Below are 19,531 nucleotides of genomic sequence, written 5' to 3'. Positions count from 1 at the left end.
CATTTGGTGCCTAATGAACACAACCCAGGTCCTTACAAGTCTGGATATCCTGCTTGTCAGTAACTTCAAATGCAAAACCTAGAGACAGATTATACTAAGGAATACACCTTTATCATCGTGGACAAACTTTATTCAGTAACCGTTCCATCACATAGTCCCAAGTTCCTATCCTACAGTGCAAAATATATTTTCCTCACCAGCTAAGGACGTAGTTAGTAATTAAAATACAATCATTTATCGCTCAGGGACAGATCCATTCCCATCCGGCGTACAGTATCCGACTGAGCCATAGAAATACATACATACAGACCACGCACATGATTAGAATATTAAAGGCCACAGACTGGACATGGAGTGTGTTCCCACACACACACACACACACACACTTATGCTCAATCATATATACACAGGCACACACAGTCTATACATGTTTAAATGCATTGATGGAGTTGCAGGTCAATAATGATGCAATATAAATTAAATTCGAACTGTTAACATTATCTTTATCCGCAATAAGAAAACAACGACCACTGTAATATTGGATGGCAGTAAGGAGAAATGTCAGCATGTCCTGGTGAACCAGACTCATTGATTGGCACGCCGAGTGTCCATACAGATTCCAACTCGGGGGACGGCGCACCGTCCTTCCCCAGCTCTTTGATTGGCTGAGAGATGCCCAGCCCGCCTGCAGTCAGGGAGACAGGCCATTGGGTGTCTCAGTTGCCACTGTGTCACTATTGGCCAGCGAGAAACATTAAGGCGGAGCCAGAGAGTTGCTTTCTCAGAAGACGAAAATCTTGTCTCTCTGGACATTGTCCAAGTCATCGTCCATGGTGAGGAGAACCTGTCAGAAAGCAAAGGAGTCAGTCACTATCTGAGATGTTACTATCTGGGTATGTATGGTTCAGGAATGTGAGGTCTTCATCAATGCTCAGCCACTCATGATTTCCTATTACTGAATGACGTGTGCAATAACCATGGTGCGAAATCTGTGTATTCCCCTCCATTTTATAATAATATGAAATGAGTGTCACATGGTCCTCCCCAGAGGCGTGCACACACACACAAACTCACCAGGAAGGAACCAAACATGGCAATGGAAGACAGGAAGTGCCAGATGTCGTGGTCGTCGAAGAAGGAGAGCACGATGCAATCACGGTTGTGTTCCCGGGACTCGGCGGGGGTTTTCTACAGCGGGGGAGAGGGGACAAAGCCGTCAACGCCACAGTGACGTTTGAATGTTGGGGTTATGTGACCATGAACTCTGATGTGTAAACATGTAGTGTGTGAGCATGTGATGTTTTCAAGTGTGGTACTACAGATACCATGAGTCCCATAGGGCATGGGTTCCCAAACCTCTCCTCGTGTGGTGGAAGCCCCTGAGCTGTAAGGTCATAGTCTGTGTGTGTGTGTGTGTGTGTGTGTAGTAGGTGTGTGTGATGCTGACCTGCCAGGTGCTGAGGCCCTGGAAGAAGAAGAAGAGAGCGAAGCCCCACACTACGGCCGTGAAGAGGATACACACCATGGCCATGCACTGGATTCTCTCACCACTGCGGAGCTACACACACATTCACAGAAACACAACAATCTGTTATTGTACACCCATAACATGTTCTGTTGTTTCATGTGTCAGATGTGCACTTTCTATATACAATACTGTTAGAATACGTCAACAATCAAACAAAGCACATTTGGTAGAATGTTTGAATTTAGAATGTCTGTTGCTAAGAGTCAGAATCATTGATGATTTAAAATCATCTTTCATTCCCATGGTGATTCTAAATCATAAAAACACATTGACATTTTTCAACAATTGAATAGAGCAACTATAGTGGAATGTTTCGAATTGAGACTGTTTGGGTGTTAGGTGCCAATGTTGATTTGGAACTCAGTTTTGGTGGCAGCAACCTCAAGACTAGAAGTGTGACTTGCTCCTGCTTTCGAAGATTGATCAATTTCTCAATAATGAGCGACTATAACCATCAATTTGTCCAGGCTGTACCATGGATGGCACATGTGGAGGTGGGCGGCCTGGGGCTGTGGCAGTGCGAACAGTACTGGACAAACCAGCTCAGACACATGGCCATGGTCCTTGAGAACAGCTAGTACCTGCCTGAGCAGGAGCAGAGCCGTCTGGTCGACTTGTACAGGGAGGTGAGGCGCTGTTTTCTCTTTTACAGAGTGACAGTGAGAGAGACCCTGAACATCATACACCATGAGAGGACTAAGGCTTTGGTGTGGGAGGAGTGACGAGCAGTGGCTCTTTGATGATGAGGCGATGGAGGAAACTGGAAGCTATTCTGAGGGTGTTGGAGCTACAGAGATGGGCTTCTTGTCTGCCTCTGAATCACACTGATTGACAGATCTTTATTTTGTAGAAGTTAGTTAAGATAATATTTATTATACATTTTTTAACCCTTAGCCTACAATTTCTAATTAACATAACAAAATCCCCATCAAAATCCATCTGTTTAAGCTAGAGACATCGTTTGCATGGGCTGTGTCTCAATCCGCCGCATCCACCAATCCGCCGCATCCACCAATATCGCCCTTCCGCATCTGCGGTGAAAGGTGGCAAAGCTAGAGCGGTGTTTGTCAGACCACAAGACATCCCAAAAAATAGGTATTCTAACAAACGTCTGTAGCGTCCCGAACGTATTATGACTCTCACGAAGGCGTTCTCCAGTTTGCTCTAGGACGCCCACAAGCCGCATCTGAAGGCCCCCGGTACGCTCCCCCAGCACGCACACCTTCATGATGATGTAAAAGGCAAAGTAGAGTAGCAGGTTGCAGATGGCGATGGCCAGCAGGTAAGAGGCAAAGTCATTGGGCGTCTTTAGTAACCCATAGGCAGCTCTGGACAGACAGAACACAACAGTGATGAGTTGTCTACTCTACTAAAGTCTCCACCCATAGATGTGGGTGTGTAATGACTATTCTACAGAGTAAATGGATACCTTGCAATAAATCACATTGACAGAAAGGGACATACATTCATCACTTAAAGTAGGTATGAAAGACCTTTGATAAAGAACACTGTATGATGATGTCAAACAATGTACAGATCTGCCATCTTAATTTGACCCCGTTTCTCACAGCAGGAAAAAAATCCTTCAGCAACAGGAAATGTGAATTATTATGTGGATTATAATTAATGGACATTTTTGTAGGGTTTGATACATTTTTCGTTAAGGCAAATCAAGTCTGACATTTTAAAGTGGAAATTACAAACTTAAGAAGCCTTTTTAAACCCTAATGCACTTTAAACCCTAATGCAATTTGAGTGATCAAATTAAGATTTCAGATCTGTATTGTACCTTGCAAACCTGACCGAAAACAAAATAATCAAAAAATGTGTCACATATAAAGAACACTGCAGTAAAGGCAGTCCAGTCTGAATAAGATCGTGAGTGAATGAAGGAAATACTCACAGAGACCAGTTCACTATGTTTCCCATCACCAGCAGAACCATTCGGTCCTAACACAGAGCGAGAGAGAGCGAGAAATGTTTACTTGAACGTATATATGAATGGACAAAGCCATCGATCACATGACACCATTCATTCCTATGTGATGACTCAATAGTGTATTGAAGCCAAATTAAGTCGGTTAAGATGGCGTCTCATGGAGACATAAGATGCGCAGTTTGAGCTACTCTAGAAAGTGACGTTGCAGCCTAGCTCAGTGCTGCCCCCTCTCACGGAGTAACTCAAGTTGAAGGCCAACCGGGCTACAGAAGGCTGCCATTAGAAACTAAATTAAACTTCTTCTGTGTGTGATTTAAAAATAAAATCGGTTCAAGGACATACTGTACATCTGGTTCATTAGAAGCAATTATTGGTACCATGATTGTCTTCAAAACATTTGTATTTAGTTACACAAAGATTGACCACGAAGATTGCCATTTTTCCATTCACTATAATGGAGGATCGTGTTTTATGCAAACAATGCTTGCAGTAACGCGGTCAGCCTTGAACTTCCGGGTCTTCAATGAGAGGGGGCAGTAGTTCTCCCCTGATGTATACTCACAATATACATGGGGCCACTGCACTGGCGGATACAGTCGGTGTAGATCACATACACAATCCTGCGCAGGATGCCAGAATCTGAAACACAAACAAATAGACTGACACCTGTCCTTAGCCCCTGTAATGTTACTAGCCCTTACTCCTAGGTTTCTTCCTAGGTTCCTGCCTTCTAGGTCGTTTTTCCTAGCCACTGTGCTTCTGCCTCTGCATTGCTTGCTCTTTGGGGTTTTGGGCTGGGTATCTGTAAAGCACTTTGTGACAACTGCTAATGTAAAAAGGGCTTTTAAAAATAACAAATAAATAAATGTGATTGATTGATTGACTCCTTACCCAGTCTCCAGCGGCCCATGTAGTAGAGCTGGGTGCTGAGCAGCATGGTGGCCAGGATGTGGATGACAGAGAAGACGATCCAGAACACCATGTTGCCCTTCCCAAACACCTGGACACAACACACACAGGTAGACACACACACACCTCCATCATCAGGAATTTCACACTTGCAGAAAGTCTACTGTTGGGTGTTTTGTGTGTCTGCCTGTCTCTGCCTGCCTGCCTCTCTCTGCCTGCCTGCCTGTCTCTGCCTGCCTGCCTGTCTCTGCCTGCCTGCCTGTCTCTGCCTGCCTGCCTGTCTCTGCCTGCCTGCCTGTCTCTGCCTGCCTGCCTCTCTCTACCTGTCTGTCTCTGCCTCTCTCTACCTGTCTGTCTCTGTCTGTCTGCCTCTGCCAGTCTCTGCCAGTGTCCATGCCCCTAGTCACTCACCACTCCTAGCACAGAGAAGAAGATGACAGCAGCCAGACAGGCGTAGGCAGTGTAAGCGCTGGCATTGATATCTGGGTGTCTCTTCTGGTATAGCTTTAGCACACAGAGCCCAGCTATCATATACATGAAGGAGGTGTCTGACAGACAGGGAGACAGAGGAGGAAAGGGTGACATTAATGACATTTCTTACAATACAGAATATCTTACAGTACAGTTATTGTGAAGTAGCCCGAGTCCCAGATCTGTTTGTGCCATCTTGCAGTCACAGCAATGCAGTTGGCAAGACAACATGAACCGATCTGGGACTTAGGCTGATTGTGAGTCCCATCTATTGAGGATTTGTTTTACAGTATCTTCAGGATCTCCCAATTATCCAACTATGACATTAGTCTCTCAGTCTTACCGAACTGGAAGTTGGTGTAGTTGGGGCAGACGTGGTAGCAGGCACTCAGCAGCCCCTCCATCATCAGAGCTGTGCCCATGGCGTAGAACAGCCCAAAGTGCTTAGGGATGCCACACTCCTGGAGGCCGGCAGGGAGGGAGAGACAGAGGCTCGAAATGATATAATTGTCACTAGCTAGATTTCCATCCAATTGGCGACAGATTTTCATGCAAATATTCTAAAATCCGCATAAAAAAATATGCACATTTTCCCACCAACATTGGATAAAAGACTGTGTGATGATGTAGTGAAAAGAGAACAATATGCATATCCAATGTTTATGCCTCTAGAGGTTATTTAAGTAGGTGTGTTTCACAGTGGTGTATGACCTGACGAAGAGCCAACGTAGATGGAAACGTTGTCTTTATTGTGCGTCTGATTAAATCACCCTGGGAGCATACCAGAGTTGTGGACATACATTTTTTTCTTTGATGATGCAGTACACATAAAAATAACTTTTGCGGTTAAATTTGACAAGTTAAATGGGTTTCCATCACATTTTCAACTCTACTGATGGTTTTGTCACTAAAAATGTTCCTTTATATAGGGAATGTGCCCACTATGGTCTTGGCACGAGCGCTCTAGCCAACAGCTGGCAGATACAGTGCGGGCATAGCCTACATGAGATTTTAGACAAAAGAGCGAGAATTTTTACTTTATTTTTACAGCCTAACATCAATCATCATATCACCAGAATAAGATAGTTATTGGAAAGGAGCCTCAAGCTCATCAAAACCCTGTGAAATTCATCATAACTTATTTAATCTGTAGCCTAATAAGCCACATGCTTTCCCTAATCATAGTGGGAGGACCACACAACATATCATTGCATGACTCCAAGTTTACTTTGATATGATGGTTATTTTATCAATATTTGCGCATAAAAGGCATTTCCACCGAAATGTCTTACATAATTAATTTGACCTACACAAAACCCCCATAAAACCCACCTTGTCTAGCATATTTAGTTTCGTCGACATTTGGAAAGTTTACCGACAAATTTGCTGTTTCCATCAGGCATGTCGTGAAATGTACTTTACTCACATAAAAAGTTTGGATGGAAACCTGGTTACTGGTATGGAACATTCCATAGTCTGTAGGAAATATCATTTGGACAAAACCCTAATTTCAACATCATGGGTGGTGATATGAATTCCATACATGGAAATACCAATATGTGTGCATTTCATGTTCCATTGTGCATCCCACTGCTATAACACACTATCTGTGCCAGGGGTTGGTTTAGAGGTTGTGCTGCCACCCCTGGACCACATATTGCCCCTGGAGGCAGCGGTTCGATCCCCCAGTTCCTCTGTACTGTACCCCTGTCATAGTTCTACCCGTCACATACTCTAATCTACACCTGTCAATAAAAGACAACTACAAAATACCCCCCAAAATATATAAAAACAAAAGCGCCATCGCAGTTTGATCTCTCACCAGCGCGTTGAGGTCGTTGTGGTCCAGCGCTCTGCTGTGGATGATGTCTCTCTGCAGCACGATGAGCAGGAAGAGGAGGCCCAGCATCACGTAACCAAGGTTACTCAGTATGTTGTTGAAGGCACTGCACACCAGAGGGTAGAGAAGGAATGTCATGAATGATACAAGTCATACACTACATGCACAGCCATAGGCTTTCCCCTTATGATACACACACACACCTCAGATTCCCCAGGGGGTGTGCACACAGGAAGTTGTAGTAGCAGATGTCCTGATTTCCTGTCACGTTGACAACCTGGAGGAGAGAGGAACATATCAACAACAACACACTACCCACCATGTGTGGATTCTACAGTCATATCTACTCACTTGATGGCAATTCCTTTACACACTACAAATGCACTTGTTATAACTCTGTAATAATGTAGTAAATCTGCAGTTGGAGTGTGAGTGAGGGTAGCACACAGTACCGTTTGATAAGTGATGACCAGCTGGATGACAGGGAGGGCGTAGAACACACCTATGGTGGCAATATTCCTGATGAGAGGAACACTGACATTAACCGCCATGACACTGATAGAAGTACAATTACTATACACTCTGACTGATACAAAACAAACTTACTTCCCTATCCAAATAAGCAACTGATCACAAGCTAATTGTTGTGAAATTGTTAGATATTACTTGTTAGATATTACTACACTATCGGAGCTAGAAGCACAAGCATTTCGCTACACCCGCTATAACATCTGCTAAACACATGTATGTGACAAATACATTTTCATTTGATTTGTTATCATGCATTTGACTAGAGTACTGATAGAGTGGAGGGTGCCATAGGGTTATAGCCCCAGCATTGATGTACAGATTTTGAGGTAACTCTCCGTCCCACTCACCAGAAGTAGATCTGGTACTTTTTACTCAGAACCCTCTTGTCCTTGCGAGCGAGGTCCGACACACACAGGTACTTCTGCAAAAGGACAAGCGACCACAAGAGTTTCATTGGGAGGGAAAAAGTAAACAAAAACAACAGAAGATGAGTATAATATTGAGTGATGCACAGGGGAGGAGAGGTAGAGGGGGGACGGGCCAGACCTTGGTGCGGACGATGTTCTTGTCCGAGTCGATGTCGGCCAACGTGTCATAGTCATCCTCCTCTACTGAGCTCAGAGACTCCTGACGACTACGACCCGTAACACTCTCCAACGAACGCTCTGAGAGACGGAGAGAAAGAGAGGGAGACAGAGAGCAAGGGAGAGAGAAAGAGAGAGGAAACAGTAACTAAGTTTGTCAGTGACTGAGGGTTATATTTCTCGATTTTATAGTTTTTATGTTTTACGGCTTAGATTTATTTTTTTCTGATTTGGGACGTATTAAATAGATTGGTGATTCTGCCCAATGACGCATTCCTGATAATTGCAAAATGTATCATTGAAATCATCCTCAACATTCCATCATTATCTCTGCATACAGTCAAACATGATTGTTGACCATATGTGATCGTTTTGGTTGAGGTCTCCATCTGTGGTCATCAGAGCATTAAATTACATCAAAAGGCGTATAGATCTTGAACACATTCCAAAGTGATTGACATGGTGCCGATTCATACAGTGAAGGGATGCAATTGGCTGGCTGATTAAGGCAGTGAGTGTCACCAATGCAGATGGCTACGTGGTGGATGGCAGTTAGGAATGGTCTGCGTTTCAAAGTCTCCTGTCCTGATAAACAAACACAGATAAACCAATAAGAAACAAGAGCACTCTGCAGCCCTCCAATCAAGGGCCAGTTTGGTGGTGAAATGCTGTGCAACATAACTTGAAGACGGATTTTGTGCCATGTTGACCCATTGTGTGTATTTGCACATCGGTGTGTGTACAGTATAAGTGTGTGTGTGTGTGTGTAAATATGCATCTGTATTTGGTCATTCTGCTCCATACCCATGTATCCGTAGTTGGCATCTGATGCTATGCTGTCTGTGATGGCCTCTGAGCTCAACGTGCTGGCGTTGTCCGCTGTAGAAACAATACCAGAGGGAAACAACATTAAAGAGTGCTTGAAGTGGTGTAAGTATTCACTTTGGCTATGTCCCAATTATCTCTCCTTCCTCCCAAAGTGTGCGCTTGTTCACTTCCCTTCACTGATTTGAAAGGAAATTACTGGTAAAAGAAATATGGTGAAAAGTGCAACTAGTCCATGACTCCCCCAATCCAATGCTTTTAGATTTGTGGGAAGTAGGGAAGGAATGCACATTCACGAGGAAAACCATGTGCAGAAACAAAGCAATGAGACAACAGAACTACAACAGTGGAATCCCTGTCATCCTCAGTTAGCTACATTGATTGACAATATTTTCATTCAAAACATTTCAAACATCGTCACACTTGTAAAGTAAATGATCATACACTCACTCACCAAAGCAACCGTATTCATAGGGGGAGACTGGAGTCACACCTGGTTTTCCTGTGGTAACAGGTAGAGATAATGTCACAAACAAACACACACACACACACACACACACACACACACACACACAAAACACATGACACCATAGCAGTTAGTAGTCTACACACTACCACAGCATCTAGATGACTGGTTAGTTAGAGGCCACACCATGCCCTGTGGGTTCAGAGGCAAGGTTGAAAAGTGAGGCAAGGGTTAATGCAAGGGTGCTAATCAGTACCCTAGGGTGTGAGTCCAATGGGAGATAAGGAGTGACTATTGAAACAGAAGTCCTTTTCAGTCAGACTCCCATTGGAACCAAACCACCGTAACCATCATATCATCCAATGCATGACCATCCAATCCATGCACTGGACAATGCTGTGAAGTCAGGCAACTCAGGAAGTAAACTGAAATTCAAATTCAATAATTGAAAAAGGGGCTTGTATTTTCAATGACTTCTCAAACTGAGAAGGAGAACATATATATTTCAAATGTTTTTCCATATTTTAAAATGAAATCACTTCCTGAATTTGAATTGACCCCAACAGTGGTGCAGGTCATTCATTAGACATGCATGATGATGATGATTCCTCAGCCACCCAGATGATAAGCTGTCATCCCTCCACTGGATGACATCATACTGGTGATAATGACTGAGATGGGTGTAATAATGTATATAGCGTGCACGAAGGGTAATAAGTAGAGTGAAACTGTGCGAGAAGCTCAGTCACAGGCAATATCTCACTACTCCAACTCCATTCTTACCCAGTAGAGAGGCTGAGCCAAAGATTAGCATGGGGAGAAAGCAAAATCGACAAATTCAAATATAAAACCTAGAGAAATAGATCAGTAATCCTTCATCTGATGGGGCAACTGTTAATGGTACGCATCCATCTTAAACACATTTTCAATCTTAAATACGGAGTTACAGAGATAGTTCTCTCCCCTGTACACCCTTCTGGAATGTGCCATTGTAGTGGGTTGCTGGGATACCTGTCTCCGTGGGCGACATGACCACTGGGTTCAGAAGCCCCTCCCTCCTCCTGTGCATCCTGACCAGAGAAAAGACCCAGAGAGACACACTTGAGTTCCAAAGCCTCTATATGACAGTGTATGAAATAATGTACTTACTGTATTTGACAGTGAAGCGATCAACAGACCTCTTGTTCTCCACACAAGCCACCAGGAAGGTGAGCAGGTAGAAGGACAGGAAGATGCTCAGGCAGAATAGCATGCCCATCACGTACACATCCGCTGAGACGGAGAGAGGGGGATAGAGAGGGGGAGAGAGACAGGGAGAGAGACAGGGATAGAGAGAGGAAGACCGAGAAAGGAGAGCGGAAGAGAGAGCAAGAGAGAGAGGACGAGAGAGAGCGAAAGAGAGAGAAGGTGTTAGAGAGAAACAGAGATGAATAGAAAGAGAGTCCGACATTAACATTTCTCTCTGCTACATTGATGTACTGTTTGATGGCGCTGAAGTCCTTTGGCCTGCCTGGCTGAGTGACTCACAGTTGATAGCAGGTGAGACGACCACGTCCAGAGTTTTACTGCGGTTGCCGGCATCGGTGAGCTCATCTGGACGGAGGGGGTAGAAGCGCAGGGGACCCCCACATGCCTCGTCCTCAGTCTTCACCACCACCACCACATAGAAACTGTTACTAGGGAAGTCCTTCCTCTGAGAGCCACAAGAGAAGAAAAGGGGAGAGGGGGAACGAGAGAGAGAAAGAGAGTAGATTCAATGGTTGTCCATTGTGGCAAGTGAGTTGTAAAAATGTATTTATTGAACAATTACCTGATCTCTCCAGTGTGTGTGTTTGTGTGTATTTTACCTGGACAGTGATGGCAGCTGTCTTGGTCATGGTTTGATACATGCCAATGAAGGCCACGTTGTTATCCAAGTCATACACTGGGCACTGTTGAGAAGGTAGAACACAGAATTTCGCAATCAGAGAGGAACGAGTGTCTGTCTGAGTGAAGAACAGGTGCAGCCAGGGCTAATGTGGTTGCCACGGCAACAGGCACCTCTGCACTCCCCATCAAGTGTGTGGAATGCAGATTTCTAGATTGGCCTACATTTCAGAGACCCCCCTCCCCCTAGTGTGAGCTGATTACACACCAGACAGAGCTTTACATTGCGTTTTAGTAACACCTCTCTTTCACAGCTTCAAGCTGCTTTAGGGTAAAACAAGTGCATTTCACAAGTTAATTCACAGCTGTTTAGTCAGTGGTTGCTGGGGTGCTCAGAATGAACTCAACACTGTCCTTGTGTGATGAATCGGAGGCTAGCCATTGGAGACAATAGGCTGAGGGACCACAGTTCGGTGATGTCATGTGAGGTCAGTAGATGCAGGTAGACTTAAGGTCATGGCCATATTCATTAGGGTACACCATAGCAAAAAGTTTTGCTACAGAAAACTAAAACAAGTGTTTATTTTAGCGTTTCTCAACAGTCCCTGTTTCAGTTTGCTTACTTCCGATTGGTGTCTAACAGTTGTGGACTCGAGTCACATGATGACTTGAGACTCAATATAAAATAAAATGACTTGACTTGGAGCCTCAAGACTCAACTTTGACTTGAGACTGATTACTTGAATTTATCTGGCCAGGGTTTGTAATGTTTTGTCTGTCACTCATTTTGTGGCACAGAGTCTACGTGGATTATTCCACACGCAGCCAGAGACAGTACCTGCAGCATCGCCCTTGCAAAAAAACCTAAAACAGATTGGCTAGTGAAACGCACACTCGGCACTCTGATTGGACCAGCAAACTGTCAATCAACACAGGTTGGGTGAGCTAGCAAACTGATTGCTGATTTGCTGTACAAGCTATAGGATTGGGTGCAGCGCAAACCTCAAACTGTAGGAAGAGGATTGCCATAATAAATAAATTAATAAATATGCAGCTCCAAAAATTGTTTGGTGATCAAGAATATTAACTGTTTACTTTGCAAGCTCATCAGCAATGGGGTAACAATGACTAGCATAGGCTTACTGGTCTTTTGGTATGTAACAATTGCTTGAAATTGATCATTTATTCATGAAGCTTGCATTTGGAATTTGTTGTTAAAATGAATTATTACTGTGGCGAAGACGCACCATTGGCGAGGCTCTTCAATTGCACTCTCCAAACTCCCGCCAGTGGCAAGTGCTTTTTTCCTCTTGTTGACATGTTTGCTGTTGCTTTCACACGTGCATAGGCCCTGTGGTTAATCTATATTCCATCTAATACTAAAATCATTTGAAATAATTCCATCCCCGTACCGTTTATTGCAACACATACACATTTCTGTTTCATAGGACTACGATACATTTTCATTTTGCCAACCATTTCTTACCCACTGAGTGGCGTGATGTTTACTGTGCCCATGAACATTCACAAGACTCATGAGGTAGAAGTTCTGTTTATTTAATTAAATATATGGTTTCCTTTGTACGGGTTCCGTGTCTTCCTATTGCCGCGTTCAAGACTACTGGGAACTCTGAAAAAAACGAACTCCGACTGGGAAAAATCGTTTTGAACGGTCATCCAACTCAGAATTCCATCTCGGGAACTCGGGCCTCTTTCTAGAGCTCCGACTTTCAGACCTGAAGATCACTGATGTCATGATTTGACCTCATATTTTTCAGAGTTCCCAGTTGTCTTGAAAGCACCATTAGTCTCTCTCATTCTGGTTGTGCGTAATAGGAGCGCGCGCGCCTCAGTGAGCATAGAAATAGGCTACGTGACCTGCGCTCCATGCTTTGTAGTCAGAACGTTGAATAAGATAAAATGATTGTTCCATGTATGCATTGTGTTGAAATATCATTAATAATCATTCAATCTGATTAAGACGAATGTACCAATGTAACAATGGATGTGGAAATTGCCTTTTACATTGTAGAACCAGTTTATTGGTTGTAATTGCCAATTGGGTAATTGTATGGTCCTGGGGTCCAAGTGCTTATATTATTCATGCAGGTCTACCTGTTTGAGCTCCTGTTAGACAGATTCGATTTGGTTTCTCAAGGCGAGGCTGTACAGTCTTGCCCTCTACCTGTGTCCATTCAGATAGGACAGGTTAATAAGCCTGATACAGAGGCTATTTCTTTTGGGCTATTGCCCATGTATATTTGGTCAATCTACTTGTATATTTTGTATGATATGGCACTTTCACCATTGGATCACCAAGACCTGTAAATACATCTACACTGAGCACTTCAACATGCCTTGCCTTCTGCTGATTTCATGCCCTTACGACTACTACAAGGTCCATATTTTACAATTACATAGGCTAATCAAAATGTGTTGTAGACTAAATAATGAAAAGGGCTGTCCTGTAGCCTCGATAAATAGTTGACTTGAAAACGTATCACTCGATTCGCTCTTAGAATGCACGACTTGGACTTGACCTGTTCTACTTGGGACTCGACTTGAGACTCGGACCTTGTGACTTGAGACTTGCTTGTGACTCGAATAAGAGTGACTTGGTCCCACCTCTGGTGCCTAATGTACAGGTTTGGTCAAGTTAGTTTACCTGTATGTCCTGGATGGACATGACAGAGCACGGGAAGGTCATCTCAGAGTTGACCTTGACGATGACCGTGTCCACTCCGTCAGGGAACACATATTTGAAGTACTGAGAGAGAAAAACAGAGTTATAATTAAAAAAGGGATCAAACGCACAACATGTGTACACACAAAATGTATGATGTAACAATATATATTTTCATCGACATCTCTGTTATGCAACACCTCAACAGATCACGCACACACATTCCTTCTTTAATCTCAATCCCCTTCTTGGCCCTGGCCTTTAGACTTAGGCACTGTAAGGAGGTAGTACCCAACCGTCTTCTCCACACACACACACACCTCTCATGGCCACATGTGCAGTAGAAGTGTTTTAAGGGAAATATGCTGTGTGCGTATGGGTGTGAGTGACTATGTTTCTTACCTGGGGTTGGGATGGTGAGGCAGTGAAGCTGAACTTTTTGTCTGTACTGTAATGAAGAAGACATTAGGTCAGGTCACACATACAGTACGCCATCTCTACTCTATGAGTGATGCTGCTGTAGAAATAGGCAGTCACGATTGTGTGTAGGCAAGAAGGCAGTATTCAATGCAAATTAGACCAACTCTGCGCAGTAGCATGATAGTGATATACACTATGATGACTGAGAGTATTGAATATGTACTGCTGTGGGAGGCTGTGTAAGTGATGCAGCTCCGCAACCAGATATCAGATATCACGTATTCGCTCGGCTAGCTAGCATGATGGTAATGATCCCTGATGAAGATGACTCACTGCAGGGTGAAGCTGTCCACGCGGCTGATCCTCAGCTGGTACTGGGTTCCCAAGCTGGACAAGGTGGACACGTCCACAAAGAAGTACTGGGTCTCGGTGAGGGTGCGGGTGGGGGGCTGGCACAGCGTTCGGCCCACATGGGCATAGGGGTACTTCCTCTGGTACCTGTGGCAAGGAGGGGGGGGCAAAGAGATACTTCTCCACTCATTTCTGTTTCCATTTGTATTCATCCAGAAAGTCCCATTGAGGTCAGAAGACCTCTTTTATAAGGGAGGCCTGGCCAAGAGGGTAGCTCAATATACAAATCATGATGACAGACTTGAGCTCATAGAACATAAAAGGCCTGTATTAGACTAGGTCACGTCCAAAATTGCACCCTAATCCCTATGTAGTGTCATAATTGCACTACTGTACACAAGTACAGTGGGGAGAACAAGTATTTGATACACTGCCGATTTTGCAGGTTTTCCTACTTACAAAGCATGTAGAGGTCTGTAATTTTTATCATAGGTACACTTCAACTGTGAGAGACGGAATCTAAAACAAAAATCCAGAAAATCACATTGTATGATTTTTAAGTAATTAATTTGCATTTTATTGCATGATATAAGTATTTGATACATCAGAAAAGCAGAACTTAATATTTGGTACAGAAACGGTTGGGATGGTGTTCTTGGGGTTGTACTCATCCTTCTTCTTCCTCCAAACACGGCGAGTGGAGTTTATTTTTGTCTTATCAGACCACATGACCTTCTCCCATTCCTCCTCTGGATCATCCAGATGGTCATTGGCAAACTTCAGACGGGCCTGGACATGCGCTGGCTTGAGCAGGGGGACCTTGCGTGCGCTGCAGGATTTTAATCCATGACGGCGTAGTGTGTTACTAATGGTTTTCTTTGAGACTGTGGTCCCAGCTCTCTTCAGGTCATTGACCAGGTCCTGCCGTGTAGTTCTGGGCTGATCCCTCACCTTCCTCATGATCATTGATGCCCCACAAGGTGAGATCTTGCATGGAGCCCCAGACCGAGGGTGATTGACCGTCATCTTGAACTTCTTCCATTTTCTAATAATTGCGCCAACAGTTGTTGCCTTCTCACCAAGCTGCTTGCCTATTGTCCTGTAGCCCATCCCAGCCTTGTGCAGGTCTACAATTTTATCCCTGATGTCCTTACACAGCTCTCTGGTCTTGGCCATTGTGGAGATGTTGGAGTCTGTTTGATTGAGTGTGTGGACAGGTGTCTTTTATACAGGTAACGAGTTCAAACAGGTGCAGTTAATACAGGTAATGAGTGGAGAACAGGAGGGCTTCTTAAAGAAAAACTAACAGGTCTGTGAGAGCCGGAATTCTTACTGGTTGGTAGGTGATCAAATACTTATATCATGCAATAAAATGCAAATTAATTACTTAAAAAATCATACAATGTGATTTTCTGGATTTTTGTTTTAGATTCCATCTCTCACAGTTGAAGTGTACCTATGATAAAAATTACAGACCTCTACATGCTTTGTAAGTAGGAAAACCTGCAAAATCGGCAGTGTATCAAATACTTGTTCTCCCCACTGTGTATATATATATATATATTATATAGCACTTACGTAGCGCTTAGTGGTTAAGAGCGTTGTGCCAGTAACCGAAAGGTCGCTGGTTCTAATCCCCGAGCAGACTAGGTGAAAAATCTGTCGATGTGCCTTTGAGCAAGGCACTTAACCCTAATTGCTGCTGTAAATTGCTCTGGATAAGAGCATCTGCTAAATGACTAAAATGTAAAAATAGGGAAAATAGGGTGCCATTTCATATTACGCAGCCTAAGCCATTTTAAGGTTGAACTAAACAACCATGACCATTGCAGACAGCTCATAACAGTACCAATGGTGGGGAAATTATGATAAGAAGAACCACTGCTGAAAAAGGAACTGAGAATTGGCCTGTCAAATTGTGTCAACAAAAAAAATTGTGTAAATGACAAATACCCACGGTCTGCAACTTCCCAAACCCCAACAACCTAGCAAGTACTGTAATTATGGCTAGTGTCTATGGGAAATTAGGCCTATGCTTTATGCTTATGTGGAAGTGAAAGTTCAAGGTTCAACGATGACTCACTCTCAACTAGATGGCTTTATCACCTGACATGGATGTTCTGGTAAGTCCATGGATTATATTAAGCCATGAAAGACAGGCTACTGTAGCGTTTTCCAAACTTGGTCCTCGGGACCCCAAGGGGGGCACGTTTTGGTTTTTGCCCTAGCACTACACAGCTAATTCAAATGATCAAAGCTTGATGATTAGTTGATTATTTAAAATCAGCTGTGTAGTGCTAGGGCAAACACCAAAACGAGCACCGCTTCGGGTCCCGAGGACCAAGTTTGGGAGACCCTGGGATACTGTATGTTTGGGAGACCCTGGGATACTGTATGTTTGGGAGACCCTGGGATACTGTATGTTTGGGAGACCCTGGGATACTGTATGTTTGGGAGACCCTGGGATACTGTATGTTTGGGAGACCCTGGGATACTGTATAATTTTTTTAAAATGATACACTGATCCAACAGGTAGACTCCGCATTCAGGCTAAACACTTAGACCTAGGCTACATCATATAATAATTAGGGGGTGCTTATATAGTCGTGTTTCACTGCATATCCCACTCCCCCTGAGACACCCTCAGAGAGTGGGGTCAAGGCCAGGGATCATCCATTGACGGCAACCCTGGAGCGATTAGGGTTAATGACCTTGCTCAGGGGCAGAACGACAGATTTTACCATGTCGGCTTGGGGATTCGAACAGCAACCTTTCGGTTACTGGCCCAATACTCCTAACCGCCAGATAGAGGATTTGCAGTTATTTTTCTTTGTATGTCTTCTTGCCCTGCCACAACTCCCTTCAGTTGACCCATTCAGTACTTCTACTGCATATCTCTCTGTAATGTTTATCATACAGTGAGCTCCAAAAGTATTGGGACCGTGACATTTTGTTTTTGTTTTGGCTCTGTACTTCAGCACTTTGGATTTGAAATGATACAAGGACTATGCGGTTGAAGTGCAGACTGTCAGCTTTAATTTGAGGGTATTTTCATCCACATTGGGTGAACCATTTCGAAATTACGGCACTTTCTGTACATAGTTCCCCCATTTGCTGTTTGTTTTAGTTTCAGATTATTTTGTGCCCAATAGAAATTGATGTAATCATTGCGTGCTAGGATAATGGGACCAAATACTAAACTTTTGACTACTTTGATACACAAGTGAATTTGTCCCAATACTTTTGGTCCCCTAAAATGGGGGGGGGGGACTATGTATGGTTGAAAATACCCTAAAATTAAAGCTGACAGTCTGCACTTGTATCATTTAAAATCCAAAGTGCTGGAGTACAGAGCCAAAACAAACAAAAATGTGTCACTGTCCCAATACTTTTGGTGCTCATTGTATCTTCAACCCGCGACTAAGTCAATATATCTAGCCTACATAATGAAACACAGCAAAAACACACTCAAGGAGAAACAAAACCTCTACAACATCTAGGACGAGGCTGCACAACTGTATGGCCTGTTGGTTTCTGTTGTTTTCTTTGATTGAACTTGACAATTTAATACCAAACCATGTATCACACTTCCTCTCCACTCTAGATGAATATGCCCAGGTGCATCTCAAATGGATATTGACATAATAAAATGGTGTGGTGACATAATACAGGGACAGAACCAGGATGTGCCAGGGCTGCATTCAGTAGGGCACAACATTGTGGAACGTTGCAGATAGAAATGTCTTGATTAGAGCCGACTTGAGTCCTTATTCTACATGTCAGAGATGCATGTTTGTTCTACATATCATAATGCTTCGGTCTGAACGTTCCATGACATTGTGTCCTGCTGAACGCACCCCAGGTGTGCCAGCAGGGTAGGCTACTCACAGTCCACGCAGTATGAGGGGGACCTGGAAGGACAGCACGGCCTGCTTCTGTCTGACCACAAACAGGATGGGACTGCTCACTGCCCCCTCCGACAGTACGTCCACAGTCACACGGACCCCCTCCGTCTGCCAGGGCAGGGAGAGAGGGTTAGAGAAACTCACTGTATCTAAGTAAAACAACATACAATACATACGCGCACACACCCATCACAAACATACACCTGCACACTCAAGTTTTGTATTGATCACTTTTCGCAATCCTATCTTACTATAAAACCAAATTAGGCTACTCATAACAAGACAGTAGTTGAGTGTTCTTGAATCCTAGTACTGGGGACCGGATGCGCAGGTTTAATTGCAGCCTAGTACTAACATGATTAGTTGAAACAGGTGTGTTAGTATTAGGCTGCAACAAACGCCATGCCGTGGGGGTTTGTGCAAAAGCAGGATCGAAGAACAAAGTGGGATTTGTGACCTGAACTATGTACTCACCTTGTTTCTGGAGACGGTGTGATTGAAGGCATAGATGGTTTGGTTGTCACTCGTAACCGTATCGTTGTAGGTAACATCAAACTCTGCATCTTTTTGGACCACCGTTTTAGTTTCTGCCCGTGCGCACCGAAAGTGGGTTACACATAACCACAACAGCACCACATAACCAAGTCGGAACCAGACTAAAACTTGGCCAAATTTACAACAGCTCCTCAAAACCATTTCCTTGCGATTTGTCAACAATAGCTGTGCTAGCTGAGCAACAGTTTGTCGATCAAAACGACCAAAATGCACTTATTGACACGTTGGATGACAATAATGGCAATGAATGGCAAACCTAGCTAACTAACGTTAACTAGACTAGAGAGCTCAGTTGTAATTGATCATTCACAACAGAACAGTTGATAGCGAAGGACTACCTAGTGTGATAATCTAGCCAGCTAGCTACATTTGCTAGCTAATGATTAATGTATTACATTCACACCGCTCCTCCTGTTTCACCAGCTGACAAGCTAGCCACTCCACCTCCGTAACAGTTACTGCGACTTAAACGAACGTTAGCTAGACGATAACACAGCTACTACTGGCTAGCGAGCTAGATCCCGAACGATTTAATATCATCCGCATTTTATCATTTAGGTTGACATATTCCTGTATAGTGTCGATCATATCAGGTACCGTAAAATGAACGTTGTTTGCATCTGTTGAATCGACTGGCCACGGCGTTTGAGGGGTTAAA

General features: G+C 43.8%; 1 protein-coding gene across 5 annotated transcripts; it reads right to left on the bottom strand.

Annotated features, from left to right (window-relative positions):
- Window positions 1-108: 108 nt before the first annotated feature.
- On the bottom strand, window positions 109-19,525 carry LOC121567488 (SID1 transmembrane family member 2). 5 transcript variants are annotated; one of them, XM_041877563.1, is made up of 27 exons: window positions 18,793-19,525; window positions 18,302-18,426; window positions 14,396-14,560; window positions 14,045-14,090; window positions 13,625-13,726; window positions 10,941-11,024; window positions 10,621-10,786; window positions 10,272-10,365; window positions 10,105-10,163; window positions 9,877-9,888; window positions 9,082-9,129; window positions 8,607-8,681; window positions 8,325-8,387; window positions 7,765-7,883; window positions 7,566-7,639; window positions 7,140-7,206; window positions 6,891-6,964; window positions 6,670-6,793; window positions 5,191-5,308; window positions 4,788-4,924; window positions 4,359-4,467; window positions 4,030-4,106; window positions 3,432-3,478; window positions 2,634-2,856; window positions 1,448-1,558; window positions 1,075-1,188; window positions 109-844 (listed from the first exon to the last, which is right to left on the bottom strand). In XM_041877563.1, exons 1-27 carry the CDS (start codon window positions 19,012-19,014, stop codon window positions 782-784), a joined length of 2,718 nt encoding a protein of 905 aa, XP_041733497.1. In that variant the 5' UTR covers window positions 19,015-19,525; the 3' UTR covers window positions 109-781. The 5 variants fall into 5 exon arrangements, 4 of the variants coding, with proteins under 4 accessions (XP_041733497.1, XP_041733499.1, XP_041733498.1 ...); XM_041877565.1 differs by having other exon boundaries at window positions 2,751-2,856; XM_041877564.1 differs by lacking the exon at window positions 8,325-8,387.
- Window positions 19,526-19,531: the final 6 nt, after the last annotated feature.

Source organism: Coregonus clupeaformis, chromosome 6 (genome assembly GCF_020615455.1).
Source record: "Coregonus clupeaformis isolate EN_2021a chromosome 6, ASM2061545v1, whole genome shotgun sequence".
NCBI lineage: Eukaryota > Metazoa > Chordata > Actinopteri > Salmoniformes > Salmonidae > Coregonus > Coregonus clupeaformis.
Note: the sequence above shows the minus strand (reverse complement) of the source record. Positions and strands in the feature narration are given on the sequence as shown.

Coding starts and splice junctions, on each gene's coding strand:
- LOC121567488 (XM_041877563.1), bottom strand. CDS start 19,014: ATGGTTTTGAGGAGCTGTTGTAAATTTGGCCAAGTTTTAGTCTGGTTC. Junction 6,794..6,890: donor CACCCCCTGGGGAATCTGAG/GTGTGTGTGTGT, acceptor TCTGGTGTGCAG/TGCCTTCAACAACATACTGA. Junction 4,107..4,358: donor CATGGGCCGCTGGAGACTGG/GTAAGGAGTCAA, acceptor TTTGTGTTTCAG/ATTCTGGCATCCTGCGCAGG.